The 16,328-nt window shown below is 39.1% G+C and overlaps 1 protein-coding gene across 3 annotated transcripts in view; it reads right to left on the bottom strand.

The window, feature by feature from the left end:
* Positions 1-1,408: 1,408 nt before the first annotated feature.
* gnb1a (guanine nucleotide binding protein (G protein), beta polypeptide 1a) overlaps positions 1,409-16,328 on the bottom strand; it is a 29,635-nt gene continuing 14,715 nt past the window's right edge. Inside the window, exons 1-11 of one of the 3 annotated variants that reach the window (XM_017411327.3) lie at positions 14,033-14,071; positions 12,819-12,906; positions 12,307-12,345; positions 11,998-12,104; positions 9,789-9,852; positions 8,994-9,156; positions 7,831-7,897; positions 7,293-7,494; positions 6,058-6,274; positions 3,949-4,064; positions 1,409-3,699 (exon numbers count right to left, since the gene is read on the bottom strand). In XM_017411327.3, the coding sequence (XP_017266816.1) occupies positions 3,958-4,064; positions 6,058-6,274; positions 7,293-7,494; positions 7,831-7,897; positions 8,994-9,156; positions 9,789-9,852; positions 11,998-12,104; positions 12,307-12,345; positions 12,819-12,875 (1,023 nt within the window). In that variant the 5' untranslated portion in view covers positions 12,876-12,906; positions 14,033-14,071 and the 3' untranslated portion in view covers positions 1,409-3,699; positions 3,949-3,957. Of the gene's footprint in view, positions 3,700-3,948; positions 4,065-6,057; positions 6,275-7,292; positions 7,495-7,830; positions 7,898-8,993; positions 9,157-9,788; positions 9,853-11,997; positions 12,105-12,306; positions 12,346-12,818; positions 12,907-13,354; positions 13,385-14,032; positions 14,072-16,328 lie in introns of those variants that run through there. The other 2 variants (XM_017411328.3, XM_017411326.3) reach the window with 2 other exon arrangements.

Below are 16,328 nucleotides of genomic sequence, written 5' to 3'. Positions count from 1 at the left end.
AAGTCTCTTCAGGTGTGTCTCCAGGACTTTTTGACCAAAATGGTGCAGCTCCTTCAGGTTGGACGGATGCTGCTTGAATCATCCAAGTTCTGCTTCAGCCGTGTGTTTAAGGTCACCTCCTCAAACCTCTGAGACTCCAACAAGTTCCCTTCATGTATTTTTCTGCATTTTGCTCCATCCAGTTTCCCAGTATCTCGATGGCGTAAAAGTTCCAGTTTGGGCTCGTCTGACCACAGCACCTTCTTCCACACGTTTCAGGAAGAAATTCCAAAAAGTCCAGCTTTTCTTTCCTAGAAGTAATGTTTTTTCTTCCTGCCACTCGTCCATGCAGCCGAGTCCTGTGCAGCTTTTAGTGGACTTATGGACAGATCCTCCCATCTCTGCAGGAGAGCAGCTCCATCAGGGTTATCTTTGGCCTCAAAGTAACATCCATACTTTGATTAATGCCCTACTTGCTCCTAATAACAGATTTCACGGAGCTCTGTGGGATGTTCAGGGTTTTGGGTTGGTGGTAGCCCTCAGTCTTTAGAGGTGTTGAACCGGTGGTGATTCTGGGTGCTGTTGCTTACAGATGGATCTCTTTTTAAAGTATGTGGCTTCTGAAGGTAATGGTTGGGGCTTCTAAGCATCCATTCATCTTCTACCTCTTATCTGCGGTCAGATTGTGGAGGTAACAGAGAAACCCAGACCTCCCTCTCCCCAGCGACTCACCAGCTCCTCCTGGAGGATCTCAAGGCGTTCCCAGGCCAGAGAGGATCCATAATCCCTCCAGTGAGTTCTGGGTCTGCCCTGAGGTCTCCTCCCAGTGGGACATGCCTGAATAACCTCCAAAAGGAGGCGTCCATCCAAATAATATGCCTGAACCTCCTCATCTGAGTCGTTTCGACTCTACTCCGAGCTCCTCACCTCATCTCGAAGGATGAGCCCCGCCGCCCTACAGAGGAAGCTCATTTCAGCTGCTTGGATCCTGGATTTCGTTCTTTCGGTCCTGATCCAAACCTCATCATCACAGGTGAGGGTTGGAAAGTAGACAGACCAGTAAGACTTCAAAGCAAAGGGACAAATTATTGCTTTTAATAAAGTTAAAAATCCAATAAAACCTCAGCTTGTAAGGCAACAAAACGGGATGAACGTCTTTGCAACCCTGTGTCAGTAAATGATGCTTCTACCACTGATGACCTCTGAGGAACCAAGAAAAGCTGACTTTCAGGAAATTCAACGTAGAGGCAGACCTTTAAACCAGTCCTTTGTTGGAAAGTAACTTTAAATACAGATGAGCCAGGCTGATTCAACAGTGGATAAGAAATTGTTTATTTGACTTAAACATAATTACAAGGAAACCAAACAGTCTGCAACATTCTAGCTTCAGTGGGAATCGTTCTAAGTGAATCACACTCAACACAGTGGGTCATCTCAAACTGCTTTTTATTACATCTTAAATAACAGTACATTTTAATATAGTTTCTATCTTGCATCCAGCTTTCGGTTGTACACTGACTGACTTTAAAATTAAATACAAAAGGTGAAAAGGGAACAGTGGGGGGGTTGCAGAGCTCTACAGTTATTCGATGGAGAAAGAGAAAAGGAAAAGGAATTTAATTAATTTTTAATATTTTTTATTGTTTTATTTTTGCCAACTCCAGGCCTAACGCACAATTACAGCACATTTTTTTGTACAGAATGTTGCAGAGAAATAACAAAAATGGAAAAAAAAAAAGAAAAATAAAAGTTACTACTGCTAAAAGAAAGAGCGTATTTGTTTACAAGGAGAAGGGAACAACAGAAAGTTCTGCCATTCAGATGCTGCAAGATTTTTTTTTTTACTTTTTTTATTAAAGAACAAAAAAAGAAAAGAAGACGAACCTGTTATAAAATGTTTCTGTAAATGGAATTTTTGTTTGCTACAGAAGGAATGAAAATCGATTTGTTCCGTTTGGACTGCTTATGTTTGGGTGGATGGATGTATGCACGCGCGTGTGTACAATTTAAGCGTTTACGTTACTTCTAAAATTTGTGGAATCCCTCCCAAATATGGACCAAGTAACCTTTAATGTCGCAGGGTTTGCTTCTCGAGTGCATAGCTTTGACGTTTCGGTTGGATCATGTATGCACGGAGGAGCCAAAATCAAAAAAAAAAAAAAAAAAAAAAAAAAAAAAAAAAGTAGAAAGAAAAATATAAATACCATTGTATTGATATATTCAACAGGTTATTTTCTTAAAGTAAAACATCAAAAGGACTTAGTTCCATATGCACCTTTAAAGCATTTCTACAGCATGCGATTCTAAGAGATAACCCACCCATGGCAGACAACCAAAATCTTTTTTTTTTTCTTTTTTTTAACTTAAAAAGTCTCAATATCATTATTTTCAAACATTGATTTATACAACATGTCATTCACAGAGTAGTAACTGCATTTCCAAGCACGGAATGGGCACCTCTGTTAAAAAGAAACGTCCGGATTGCAACCAGGCTAAAGTGGAGGTAGTCCCTACTCAACCAAATCACATCACCGGTCCCAACCACGGGCAACAGAAACCAGAAGAGGGGGAACCAAAAGAAACAGAGAAGAAGAAAAAAGAGGGGCAGGGGTGGATTATGATCCGATGGGTTAATCTTCATTTAATTATTCTACACTGTTGCCAGACAGAAAGGTGTAAGAATGGTTAAAATGTTTTTTTTTTCTTCTTTTCGTTTTAAAAACGAGCATTCATCATCATAAACAGCATGTGCTTGGTTAGTTAACTCCTTTTTTTTTTCTTTAGACATTATCCTATATATGCAAAGTTTAATTTTTGTGCAAACAAAGATCCGTGGACTACACTGGAAGGAAAAAAAACAAAACAAACAAACAATCAAAAAGAAAAAGAAAAAAAAAAAAAACAGTAAAAGTATCATGGAGCTAAATATACAGAAGGGCCAGATGAGGCTCGAGGACTCCCTGTTGAAGCTGAATTCTTCTCTCACTTTGTTCTCCAGCGGGATAAAGCTGGACTTAAAAATGACATGAGCTGGAGATCGGTTTACCTTTCTACCTAAAAACATCCTCTCTAAAACGTGTAAAGGCTAGGAAATAAAACAAAGCTTTGATCCTCATTTTAAGCATTAACTGACAGCTCGCTGATCTACCTCTCGTCAACAAAGTATCGTGAAAACAGGAGGAAAAAAACCCCCAAGAAAACAAAAATAAACATGGTCAAAAAGCTATGTAGAGTTAGATCGCTGTCGTGTAATAACCTTCACTCAGACCTGTGCATAATGAGGACGCAGGACACGTTTGCTTTGTGAAAACAGGAGGGGTGGGGCTTTTTTCTCTTATTTTTCCACTAATTACAATCCCAGACCACTGTTGGAGGAATGCACAATTTTCCCCTCCGGTCCACTTTGAAACCACTAAATTCCTTTAACTTTGTTTTGTTTTTATTTGTACGTTTTGTCCTTTTCGTTTGTAGCTGAATGAGTAGCAAACAGTTGTGCTCTTTTAAATGAGAAGGAGACAGAAGGAGAGAATTTTTGCCCTTGATAGTTTCTTTCTTTGTTTTTTTTTTGTTGTTTTTTCTTTTTTTTTTGTTTAGAGGAAGGGGTGGGAGGGTGTTTGGAGTCAGTATCATGGTGTTTCTCAAAAAGATTGGATATGCAATAAAATTGAACATTGTGATGTTGGAATGGTCTTGCACTCAACTTTGGAGTCCGGATGCCATCTGGGAAAAAAGAAAAGAAAACAAAAAACAAAACAGTTTTACGAACAATCAGCCGAATTGTTCACACAAAATGAGCAAATCGGATCAGTAAAATTAAACAAAACCTTTTATTTCTAGTGAAATCTAAGACAAAGGAGGTCATTTCACTGTGTGTTTAGTTTCACTTTGTTCCCACTCGTTGCGCTTTCATTCTCGACACCCAGATGGCAGCAAAGACAGAATCTGGAAAAATCTGGGCGCAGAGTTTACCTTCAGATTCTAGTTCCAGATCTTGAGGAAGCTGTCCCAGGACCCTGTTGCCACTGCCATGCCGTCGTCGGTCACGCCCAAGCAGCTCACTCGGTTATCATGACCGGCCAGGACACCTGAGAGGCACAGAGGCAGCGATGAAACCCTGGTGCTTTTAAAACTAGACGGTTAAAAACCTAAACTCAAACAGCAGCACAGATTCCAGATGTTAACAAATCCACTTCTATCTCCACCTGTGCTCATATAAGCGTACGTAAGAGTCCAACCTCTGATCCTGCTGTTACCGAAAAGAAAAAACAAGCTGTACATGTCATATAGGCAGCCCCTACAGAAACAGAAATGGGGCAACAGTGAAGCCTGGGGTTTACTGAACCTACATTTAGAAGAACCACCCACCACAATAAAACAGCGTTCATGTCTGCGGTGTGAACAAAGAACTCTTTTTAGAAAGGAGATTGTGTGTAGTGTCTTATTAGAGACTTTAAAGGTTTTTTTTTTTTTTTAAAAAAAGTGTACTGGGATGTGCTTCTCCTGATCCCAAAGATGTCAGAGGTCCCTCTTGTGACACTTTTTCTTTCAAATGTATTTTATTATAATTTAGACATGAAATTAAAGCCCTAAAAGCATTACAGATGCAGCTACCATAGAAAATACACACCAATCACCTTTATACTGCGATACATGTGGACAGGAGGAGGAAGTGAATGAAAACACTCCAAACAAAGATGTTTTTTATGGAATAAATTTGACATCTGATCTTGTATTATAAATCTTATATTTTTTACATTTAACACATCTACAGCAGTCAAGTTAACTCAGTCTGGATACATCAAACCTCTACAGCCTCTAAATTAGGTATACCAACAAAACGACAACAAACAGGAACACATGATACTTGTTATTAAACTATTACCCAATAAAAACTCAAACGGAGGAGATTATGGTGTGGCTGTGCCTGAGGACAGGTTCCTGGGAACAGGTGAGGTGTTTTACTCACTTTCATCTTTCTCAGGTTTTATAAACAGTTTTATAGATTCAAGACAAGCTTCAGAAACAATCTGACGCTCTCATGATGGATTTTCAGCCCCTAAAACCTGAGTTTTATTTATTTTAAAAGTTGCATAATGGGACACCCCCACCTTCCTGTCAGAGCTCCACACTTACCTTTAGATAAACATTAATTCAGAACATACGCACATTTTACTCCCAACAGGCACGAGCGACCAACTACTTCCTGATTATCTGTCTTATAGAAACAGTTAGTGAGAGTGTGCCTTGTCCCCCCGACCAAACTAACAAACCAAAAACATGGAGCTAAACCCTCCAACAGCCAAATGATTGTCTTATATCAGTGTCTTCTGCCTGAAAGATAACCACTTAGTTATGCTTCCTGATTAGCTCACAGTTTGGTCTGGAAGTCTTAACATACAGGTGACCTACCTATCAGCCCATCAACCACGACTTTGAAGACAGAGGTGTAAAACTTTATGACAAAAGTCCAAAGGAGAACAAACACGTCTTTATTTAAAGGCACGCCTCTAAACAAAAATGTGTACACTAAAAAGCCCTCCTCACACACTTCTTTTTTACAGTAATAATAAAACAACTATATATTTCCGACATCAGTAGACGTGCTTCACTTTCAGAGAATTCAGCAGAAGCCATGATATTCGGGGAGTGTAGGTTGTCTGTCAGGAAGTGTAGGCTGTGATTTTAATATGCCGCTGCGTTCTGACACGCTGAACAAGGTGAAAAGCTTCTTTCAGAATAGATTGACTTGCAGAGTGAGATTAGCAGAGATAGCTGCTAAATTTTCCGACGAGGAAGTGACAGCCTTGCTCACTTTTAGTCGCCAGAGATCGTGATAGTAAAGCGACAAAAACACCAATATAGATTCTGCTGTTTACAACTTTCAGCCTAAATTATTATCAACCCTCTAAGGTTAGAGGTGACGGAAACCGGAACCCACAGATTGGTACACATCGTTTTTGACAAGAGCTTGAATATAAAGGTGACACCAAATAGCTTGTAACAAAATAAACAAGGTTAAAGGTAAAAAAAGACCCTCACTTTAGTTTTCACCTCCCCTTCGTTTGAGCGACAGCTTACCTGCGCGGTCGCCCTTCAATGTGTCCCAGACGTTGCAGTTGAAGTCGTCGTATCCAGCCAGGAGTAGGCGGCCACTCTTGGAGAATGCTACAGAGGTGATGCCGCAGATGATGTTGTCATGTGAGTAAACCATCAGCTCCTGGTCGGCGCGCAGGTCGAACAGCCTGCAGGTGGCGTCGTCTGAGCCCGTGGCAAAAGCGTTGCCATTAGGGAAGAACTGCAGCCAGAGGAAGGAGAGATTTTAGACTGTTTTAACATGATTTAAAACAGTTCATCAGCAGTAAACAGCTCTGAAGTGGCATTCAAAGCCAGCTACAATATGTATTTCAGTAACAATTAGTCTTTTATAGCAGCTGTAAAATAAAATCAAAAAAGTTCTTTCAAATCCACTCAAATGACCCAAATCTGTGAGAAAAAGGTGTAAAGTTTAGATAAGTTTTTTTTTTTTAACTCAACACAATCAGTGACTGTGGGTGCTTTAACTTTCTGATGCCGTTTAAAAGTTGATGAGCAAAAAAAAAAAAGAAAGCTGCATGGTCTGAATTCAGGGAATAAACAAATTGGCACAAATTAGAAACAAAATGTGTGTATTATTTTTTGACAGAATAGCTGTGTAACTAAAGGTGCATCTTTGTGTAAATAGTTTAATGAGATACGTTCTTCTCTGTAAAACATTCATGTCTTCATGCAGCAGTGGGGAGCTTATTCTTTCAGATGCATTTGATTATGTTTACACAAAATTAGTAAATAAAAATGTGAGCACTTATAGTGTCTAATTCTAGGTAAATCTGTGAGAAAAGATGTAAAAATGACATGTAACTACAGCTAAAGGCTTTTAAACCCAAAGAATTGTCTCTCAGTGCAGTCACACTTGTTTTACTTTGCCTTGGCTGTTATTTGGACAGATTTAACTTTATTTTTACTTATTTTTATTTGCCCCGAGGTCTGGATCAGCACAAAAGAGGCAGCTCCTGCATGTTAGACAGGTTTCAAAACTACGTTCTTCATATGCCAATGTATATTTTTAGCATTATAACTTTTATGCAAGTTTTTAAATCAACGGTGCTGTCTGTGAAGGCAGTGTGTCCCAGCTTTCAGCATCTACCTCTCAAACATGTGCCACGTTGGTCTGTTAGCAGTGCACCAGCTGGACGGAGTGTGTAGGAACCTTAAACATGCCGTGAAAGTAGTCGAACAGCTGATTTTGGGTTGTGTGTTTGTGTGCGGTTGCGTACACAGATGGCATTGATGTCCGACTCGTGGCCGGTGAAGGTCTGTCGGCACATTCCTTCTCTGATGTCCCAGAGCTTGGCCGAGGCATCACAGGCTCCAGACACAAACAGCCTGGTGTCGGGCGCCAGAGAGAGGCTCATCACATCGCCGGTGTGACCGGCGAACGTAGTCGTCTGCTGACCGGTTTCAATGTCCCACAGAGCACTGAAAGAGAAGCCGAAAAAATAAATAAATTGAGAAATACTTCACAAAGTAACTGCAGACAGGATCCCAAAAGCTGTACGTTTGATCCAAACAAGCTCATTTTATAGAAGCTGAAGATGTGATGACTTAAATTACAATCATTTAGAAATAGTTTATCCTTTTTCCTAAATTAACTTCACAGAATAAATGCAAATCTAAATATAATTTTGGAGCTCTGATATTATTAGTGCAAACTGAAAGTGTCAAATGTTCAGTTATAGTGATGAAACAAAATTAATCTGGAGTATTAATATGGATGTTGAGTTAAACTGCATGTGGTGCAATATCACAACTCACCAGGTGGTGTCTCCAGAGCTGGTGACAATCTGGTTGTCATCCAGAAAGCGACAGCAGGACAAGTAACCTAAACAAAATGAAACACACTGATTACTTCTTTTTTTGACCGACTTTATTTTGTTCCCTGTATTAACAGGAGGCAAGGATTTCATCATGTCTCTGCAGAAGAGGAGGTCTTATTCTGAACCGTCATCACACCCACAGAGAAGGTGATGTGGGGGAGATGAATCGACTAATTCACAACCACGAAAAGAAAAGAAGCTGTGGGGCATCTCCTGCTTCATGACTTGCTTCCATAATTCATCCATTACTCGCTGGCAAAGTGTACATACCCCTCCCTATAGTGAGGGAACTGGAACTAAAATGCTGACACACTTCCTGATTCATGTGACACTGATCAGATGAACGCGCCTTGCTTAAGCGCCCAACACTTTCATTAGTTTGTAATGGTGTTAGGTTTGCCAAGCATCTGATTTCAATAGAGAAAGTTAAACTACGGGATTGGCATAGTTTGAAAGCTAACAGGACTAAGGACAAGGGCATCAAATAAAAAATATATATATTTTTAGCAGGGCTGCGAGGAAGAAAAAAAAGGCAGATTGTGAAAAGAAAGGAAGCTCAATTTACCCAAATCTTCAGGTGATCGATGGAAAAACAGCAATTTCATCAAAACTCTGAAAGCAGCAATTTAGCTTTATGCTGTAATGTTCTTTTGCAAGTTGTCCTTTGATAGCCATTAGAGCATTTTATAGTGTTTCAATTTAAATATCACATGAGTTTAGCAGTTCAATACTTCAGTGACACTTCTGACAAATTTAGACTTCCCAGGTTTGGTTTGGACCAGTGGGTGTCGTGTCATTATCTGCTCAGTGATGGTAAAACTTTAGTCTTATTGGCCACAACTTGAGCTGTATTTTGTTGAGTGCTAAAACGAACTTAATTAATGCCATTATACACCTTCTGAAGGGTACAAAAAAGGTTTTAGGACTGAGCTGTGTAAGTGTATAAGATTAATCACATTAACTCATGACAGTGGCATGGCGTCATGACGCTTTTTATTGTTCTAAAGGCTCAACACGATATTATAAATATGCTTTACTGGCCGATTTGTTTGACCTTTTATCAAATTCAGTGGATGATGAGCGAGTAGATGTCAGGTTTACCTGTGTGTCCGGCCAGCTCACGGCTGACGCGCACATTTCCTTCACGGGTCTTCAGGTTGTAGATGGAGCAGATGTTGTCCAGGCCACCACAGGCAACATAGTTCCCAGAAGGGGCGTAGGCGCACGTCATCACCCAGGAGGAGCGCAATGGGATGGCGTGGACCTGGAGGAGAGAGGGAAGATTTAATATTAGATAGTATGCAGTGACAGATGGAAGAGGGGGGGTAGAGAGAGGAGAGAGAGGAGGGCAATGTCACAAAGTCTGTCTGCAACATTAGCTTAACCTTTCAAGGACAATACCCACTATAAATAGCTTTTACTTGGCAGCTACAAACACAATCAACTCAGCATTTCGTCAATTTAAACAAAACCATCTTCTGGAAATCTGAAGGTGATGAACACCCTTTCATACGGTAAAACGCGTTAAAACATATCGACCTATTACTATAAAATTAACCTATTCTAATAACTTTTTTGCTCCTTTTTAAAGACATCTTATTTGTGTGGATCGTGTGGGGTTTGAGACTGAATCTTGATTAACGAAAGGTTCAGTCTGACTTCAGGTATTTTATTAGCTTATGCTTAAAGTCAACGAATGTATTTTTTTAAACAAAATCTTTTAACACGGGCTGATAAAATGAGCAACATCTTTTAAAGTCGTTTTCATCTTTTACATTGAACTCCCTTATGATCTCTGAACAAGACTTTACTGAACACACTTTGAAACGCATGGTAAAAGTAAAAAAGTAAAACAAACTATTGTTTCAGGGCAATACGTTTTAGAAGTTTAGTTACCTTGTTTGTGGTGTAGCTGTCCCAAATAATGAGTTTGCCATCCTGGGAAGCACTGACCAAAAGCCTGATGAAAAAAAAAGATAAAATTCACTCAAAATAGACAATTTTGAAAGCCACAGAAAAAACCATCTAAGGTCAAACCAGCAGACAAATGCAGCAAGGACAATGGGGACATGAAAGTTACCGTTGTCCAATTTGATTATGTACCTTTTAAACACAAACACATAACAACTTAATCTATTCTTGTTATGAAAATGTTTTGATGAAAGGTTTTTTTTTTTAATTTTATTTTGTTAGATTATCAGTTCTTGAATTACAAAACAAACAGTTGTATTGCCCAACCATTTTTCCTAATTTAACAAATTCTATAAAAAACATATGATAAGGTTTCAGAATTCAAATGCATTTATGACCTATTTAAGGGGGTCTGTATTCATATAAGTGGCCAGACTAAACTGTTTGAGACACTGTCCAGTATATTCTTGTAATGTTTATATTATGATCTCAACATACTTCCCAGAACGAACACTGCTAATCCCGATTAAAAATAAATAAATAAGAATACACACTCCCTTCTCTGCAGTTGTAGAAAATGCTTGGAACGATTTATTTACTTTAAACACCACATTCAGGCTGTGGACAATACATCTCTAACAGGACTAGTTCCCCAACCCTTTTTATTGTAGCTGACACTCCCAGGTACCTTCGTGTTGTATCTGGGTGAATCCTTCAAGAGTAACCACAGTGATGGTCCCAAAGCACACCGGTTCAGCAGAAAGAGTGAACAAACCTAAGGCTGCGGGGACTTGGCCAGTCTTAACTACCGCACCGGCAGAGACGTGCTCACACGCACACAACTCAGCAGATAAAAAAATAGGGGCATGAGTACTTGAGCTGGATATTCTAATTTAGGAGAATCTGATTCAACCATTTTACAGGCTTTTAGCAGAACGAAAAGCGAAACAAAATAGGTGGAGTACGGGATTAAAGTTAGAAACAGCAAGATGTGCCAACTCCCAAATCAGACTCTACAATAACTTCTGGTGAACTGTAGGGGTGTGTGTGTCGGCTGAGACGCAACGATGCAACGATCTGAGGCACTGCTTGTTGAGCAGAGCTCTGACAACAGCAAGGATTTCTCTGAAATGATGACAATCAACTTAATCAATCATCGGGTCTGTCGGCAATTTTAACATTTGTGATAAGCAATAAAATGTCTGGAAAAACAAACAAACAAACAAATCTTACATGACGGAAAACACTAAGAATTGATCGGGGGGAAACCATTCAGCAATTAATTCAGGAATTCAGGAAATTCAGGAAATAAAAAGGGCAGTCTAAACAAAAATGAAAGCATAAAAAGAATAAAGAATTGTTGGCTTAATTGTTGGTTAATACATCTTTTCATGTTAAAACAAAAAAAAAAAAAATCAACTCTAACAAGGAAACAACCAGTAGTAACTCACTGATTTCATTAAAATTGAAGATTTATAACTTTACTGTCAAGCTTCTGTGCCAAACATCTGTATTTAATTATGATTTCCTAAATAGCTTTATCTCATTAGGAATATACGGTGATCTAATAAACACCCAAATGTCTCTGGAAGAAGGTGAAACAGCAAAAATGCAACAATCAAACCTTTTTTTCTTAGGTATGTGACAACGGATGAAAAGGTGAACAGTCTCTACGTGGACTAATACCGACCAGAGCTACTAAAAATAAAGTTTGTGAGGGGAAAAAAAGTGTATAACTTTAAATAAAAGGCATTTGAGAAGTGAGGTTTATAGCTCATCTCCTTGATGATCGGCCGTAACACTTGGTTTAGCAAAGGCTGACTCCATTTTGAGTATTTTCCCTACCCACATATAACATCTCAATGCACACAAACACACAAAAGTGTAGACACACTGAGATCAAGTGACTTAACACGTGTCCAAAACCTTTTGAATGTGAAGATAAGAACGGGTTTTCCAATATGGCCATACAAGAAACTACATCTGACAGTTTTAAAGAAAGAAAAAAATTGATTGATACAAGTCACAAACAAAACAACAACAAAAAACGACTTGACAAAGACCCACAGGGGGGAAAGCCAAGCATCGAAGACGGTCAAGCCTGATTTTACATTTCCTGCATGGAGTCACAGACGACTGGGTGAGGGACAAGAAATGCCTGATTAATGGGCAGAATGGAGTTGAATGAGTTCACCTTGAGTCAGTTCCCCAGTGCATGGCATAGATTTTAGCCAGATGCCCCCTCAGTGTTCGTCTAGTGCGCATCTGAATTCGGCCAACAGGGTCAATGTTAGCTGTGATCTAACCAGGAACAAAAGAAGAGGAAAAAGTCACTTAATGAGAAGCTTTAACAATCTTCTGCTTTGTGTACAAAAACTTTGTGGTATGGTTTTAAATTATGCACTGATTGAACAACACCTTTAACTAAAAATAACAGATTTAAACATTTTTTAAAGCTGAATACAAAGTTAAGAAGAGTCACAATAATGCACATATTTCTCACCTGAGACAGGGTAGCATCTGCACACGCTTTCCTGGCATCCTGAAGCAAAAATGACACAATCAGTCTCCAAATTATAATTTAGAAAAACCAAGAGAGGAGGTTTTAGTTACATTTACCACCGACTGTTCCAACCCTGCGACATACACCATACACAACTATTTCAAACTAATAATGTACGTTTTCTACCCGATTTGACTCTGGCACTGACTGTTCAACAGTTCTCAGATTAAATTTATTGCGTTTATGGCACAAAACAAGACAAAAAAATAAACATCAAATCAAATCAGGAAATGAAAATGTTTGATCAAATTACTTTTATATCTCAGTGCATCAATGACCAGCAAATTCAAGTATAGTGGCTCAAAAAGAATTATTATTTTACAATAAAATTTTATCAATGATTTGATGCTTTTTTTATGTTTGAACCCATGACAAAATGTATTGGTTTGGTTTCCAGCTGAACATCCGTAACAGTACAGCAGCGAACCTGCAGATGTAAGGACGGGACTTACTCTGATCTGGTTCTTGAGTTGCTCAGCCTCCTGGCGTAGCTGATCCAGTTCGCTCATTTTCCTCTGCTAATGGTGTGCTCTTGCTGATCTATAAGAGACGAGAAAGAAAGAGCTGAACATGCATGCCACACGCCGCACACTTTTTACATCTGTAGTGAGGCACAAATGTTTAATTGAACCAACGGTTTTGAGCTCCACGTTGCATTCACGCGTTGCATTGTAACTTCAGCAGAATGCAGCTGAAGATCAGAGTTTCTCATAAATCCATTCTGTGGGGCTCAGACAAAGTGAAAACGAATCCCTTTCGAGACAGCTCAAGTCTTGTCCTTGCCAGCTTGAAACTGTAACCTAGCAACAAGCACGAGGCAGCTTCTTAAGGCTTAAGATAACAAATTTGAGCATGATGTTGAATTTATTTACTCTTTCCTCCTAAACAACAGCAAACCTTTGGGCAAACGTCTCGCAACAATAAAGAGGTAGTAACAATTTCTCAAATCCAAGAAAAAAAAATTCCTTCCTGTAGGACCACAACATACCTTTTTATAACTTTCAAAATGAAGCAAGGATTAGGTGTCCAGACATCGAGGAACAACAGAGTCAAGAGACCACCTGGGGTTTGGCTGTACTACTGCAGACCCAAGGTGTTCAGGTGAGGGGCAGGGTTTGTTAATGCCATCAATGCTCTGGCTTGTAGCCTCTAAACTCCCCTTCCAATGTCATCCCTGTAATCCTGGGACACAGTTGATTCAGCTCCTCCAGCCAAATCCGGTTAAGACAAAACCTGCTGATGATCCTAAAAGCAGTGGCTATCCCGCTGACCCCAATCCTCCGGTTGATGCCTTTAACACCGATACTTTCACTCTCCGTAAAAAAAGACGAGGTTTTACTAAAAAAATAAAAATGTTATCCAAAGACTGAACTTGGGCTCAAATGCTTGAAGGCATGTTAAACACTTAAAATTCACTTTGACAGAATCACCACTGATTTATGTGAATATACAAAATATATTAAAACACTAAATTAAAAATACCAAGACTTTCCGTAGCTTTAAATTCAATTTAGTTGATCTCACAAACTAAGAAATTATCTAAATTTTAAGTTCTTCAACCTCACCAGTTCCAAGAACCCTCTAAAATGTCAAAAATAACAAAATCGGTCTTTTCCTAAATAGTGTTCACCTGTTAAATAAAATAACCACTACAAACACACCTTACCTCACCGTTTCTATGGGTTTAGATTCAAGCCCTTTCTCCTGATGAGTGTTGAGAGCTTCTGAATGAACACCTTATCCTTCATGCGTCCGAGACCTTAGCAGCTACCCGTCACCTGATTGGCCAGCGCTGCTAAATGAGTCTGTATCTCAGCAAGGCTCCTGAGCCCCCTAATCTTGGTGATAAATATATGTCACGAGAATATCAGTGCGTAATTCTCGTCTTCTTTTTAATACCTCCACTATATACTGAGCAAGGCAAACTCTTGGTTGTCTTTCAAAACCAATAAAAAGGTCCAAAAGATATTAAAAGAAAAACAGATTTGAGAAGACTGAATTACGTTTAGGACTGTTGTGCTGCAATTACAGTAAAGCATGGCGGTGACGGATGTGCATATTTATCAGAAACGACACCTTAAATTTAAGCATCTTAGTTGATCTTTATTTTAAAATGCCAAATATTGAGAACTATGTTCAACAATATTTATTCGTAAATGTTTTTCCACAAGGAGGAAAAATCAATGAAAAAGGGAAAATCGTCACCTAAACAAGTTTGAAACCAGCCATCAGGTTACAAGGTGAACGGCACTCATTCTGTCATTAAAAACAGTTCTGACTATAAAAGGCAAAGCAGAGAAAACGGGTGTGTGCCAACATTTTGGCCATTCAGCTTGTTTAATTGTTAAAATTAAACAAAAAAGGAAAAAGTAAGCATGACTGCAATAGGCTTCACATATTTTGTCAAAGACTAAATTTAGACGAGCACAAAAATGGTATGTGATTTACTGTAATAAAGAAAATCTTTACATTTAAAGGGACGTTTTATAAAACTTGTTAGGAGTTGCTCCTAGGTTATTTAAATGTGTTACATCAGGTGTTAAAGGGTTAAAGAAACAATACACGTGCTCAGTTGGCTGAAGTCAGGTGATCATTGCAACTTATCAGGAAAATTCCCATCTTAACCTCTTCTTCCTAAAAAGATTGTATAATGTATTTTAAAAAAAGTCATTTGCTTCGCATTGATGGATTAGTTGTCCTGTTTTATTCACTGGACTTGGCGTTATAAAGGCAATATGTTTGATAAATGCTACTTCCTTCAAAAAGCAGGCTGACAAGCAGCTGAAATTCAAAATCTCTACTACCAAAACCCTAAAATAAAGCAGGACTCCTTACTGATTATCAGTATTAGCATAAGTGGTGTGATTCAGAGGAATCTTTTTCCTATTCTGCTAGTGGTGGGAGTGTTGAAGCCACTGGCAGTGCAACAGATAGAGCCTCGACTCTGCTGCCTTCTCTTTCTACCAGCTATTTTTAGTTAGGTGGTGGGGGAGGAGGAGAAAGAGGAGGAGGGAAGCAGACTTCACATTTTCCAGCCACTCCTATCAGCTCCCACATCTCTAGTGCAACAGTGACAAGGAGAGAGGAAGTGTAATTCGACTCCATACAGACACACAGTTCATTGTTATTTCTTCCTCCCGAAGAGCAATAGTCATGTTTGCGCCACCTATTTTCGCAGCGTTCTAATTTACCATCAAATATTTCAGCTCTCGCTTCCTTTATTAAAAGCACAAGTTAGGGAAAATATTTAAAATATGAGCTTTTGTTTAAGTTCAGAAGAAAACCACACCTGTTTTAAGCCATAATATGTATTAAATTTGAACTCAGTTTGAAAGTATTAAAGAAAATGAACGATAACGTGAAAGTCACATCCCGTCGTTCATAGTGAACCCATGAAAGCTAAATAAAAGCACCAAGGTAGCATGTGTAAGGGATATTACCCATAAAGATGCTCTAATGGGGTTTGGCAGTAGATTTCTGGGGCAGACAAGATGTTGTCACCCTGATGACATAAGAAAAGGGGCAGGCAGAGAGATGTTCTTGTGCACAAGAGGATAGAAGCAAGTGAGGCAAGCTGGAGGACAGAGCCAGATTAAACTAATGAGAGTGAACAAGCAGAGGACAATTGGGAGGGTAGCTGCTAATTAACCCCTTGATAAAAGGGGAGCAAGGCGTGTTGGTGTACCTACATATACATTTCATCAAAGTGGGAATTCACACATCGCTCTGGGGTTCCTGGCCTTCTGGAAATGCTGCTTTTTATTTGTCTTATTTTGGTTTTCAGCCTGGTACAGCTCATAATTTACAAAACACTGCCAATAATGAACAAAGAGTCAGCACAGAAAAGACCCCGTAAGACAATTTATATGACTTAATGAACAGTTATGACAAAAGCGACTTAAAAATGAACACTTTTCCGGTAAAGTATGACAACAATGTAAAAGTTCAGACCTTTTAACGTG

This window comes from Kryptolebias marmoratus, linkage group LG8 (assembly GCF_001649575.2).
Source record: "Kryptolebias marmoratus isolate JLee-2015 linkage group LG8, ASM164957v2, whole genome shotgun sequence".
In the NCBI taxonomy this organism is placed as follows: domain Eukaryota; kingdom Metazoa; phylum Chordata; class Actinopteri; order Cyprinodontiformes; family Rivulidae; genus Kryptolebias; species Kryptolebias marmoratus.
This window is presented reverse-complemented; position numbering and strand designations above follow the sequence as displayed.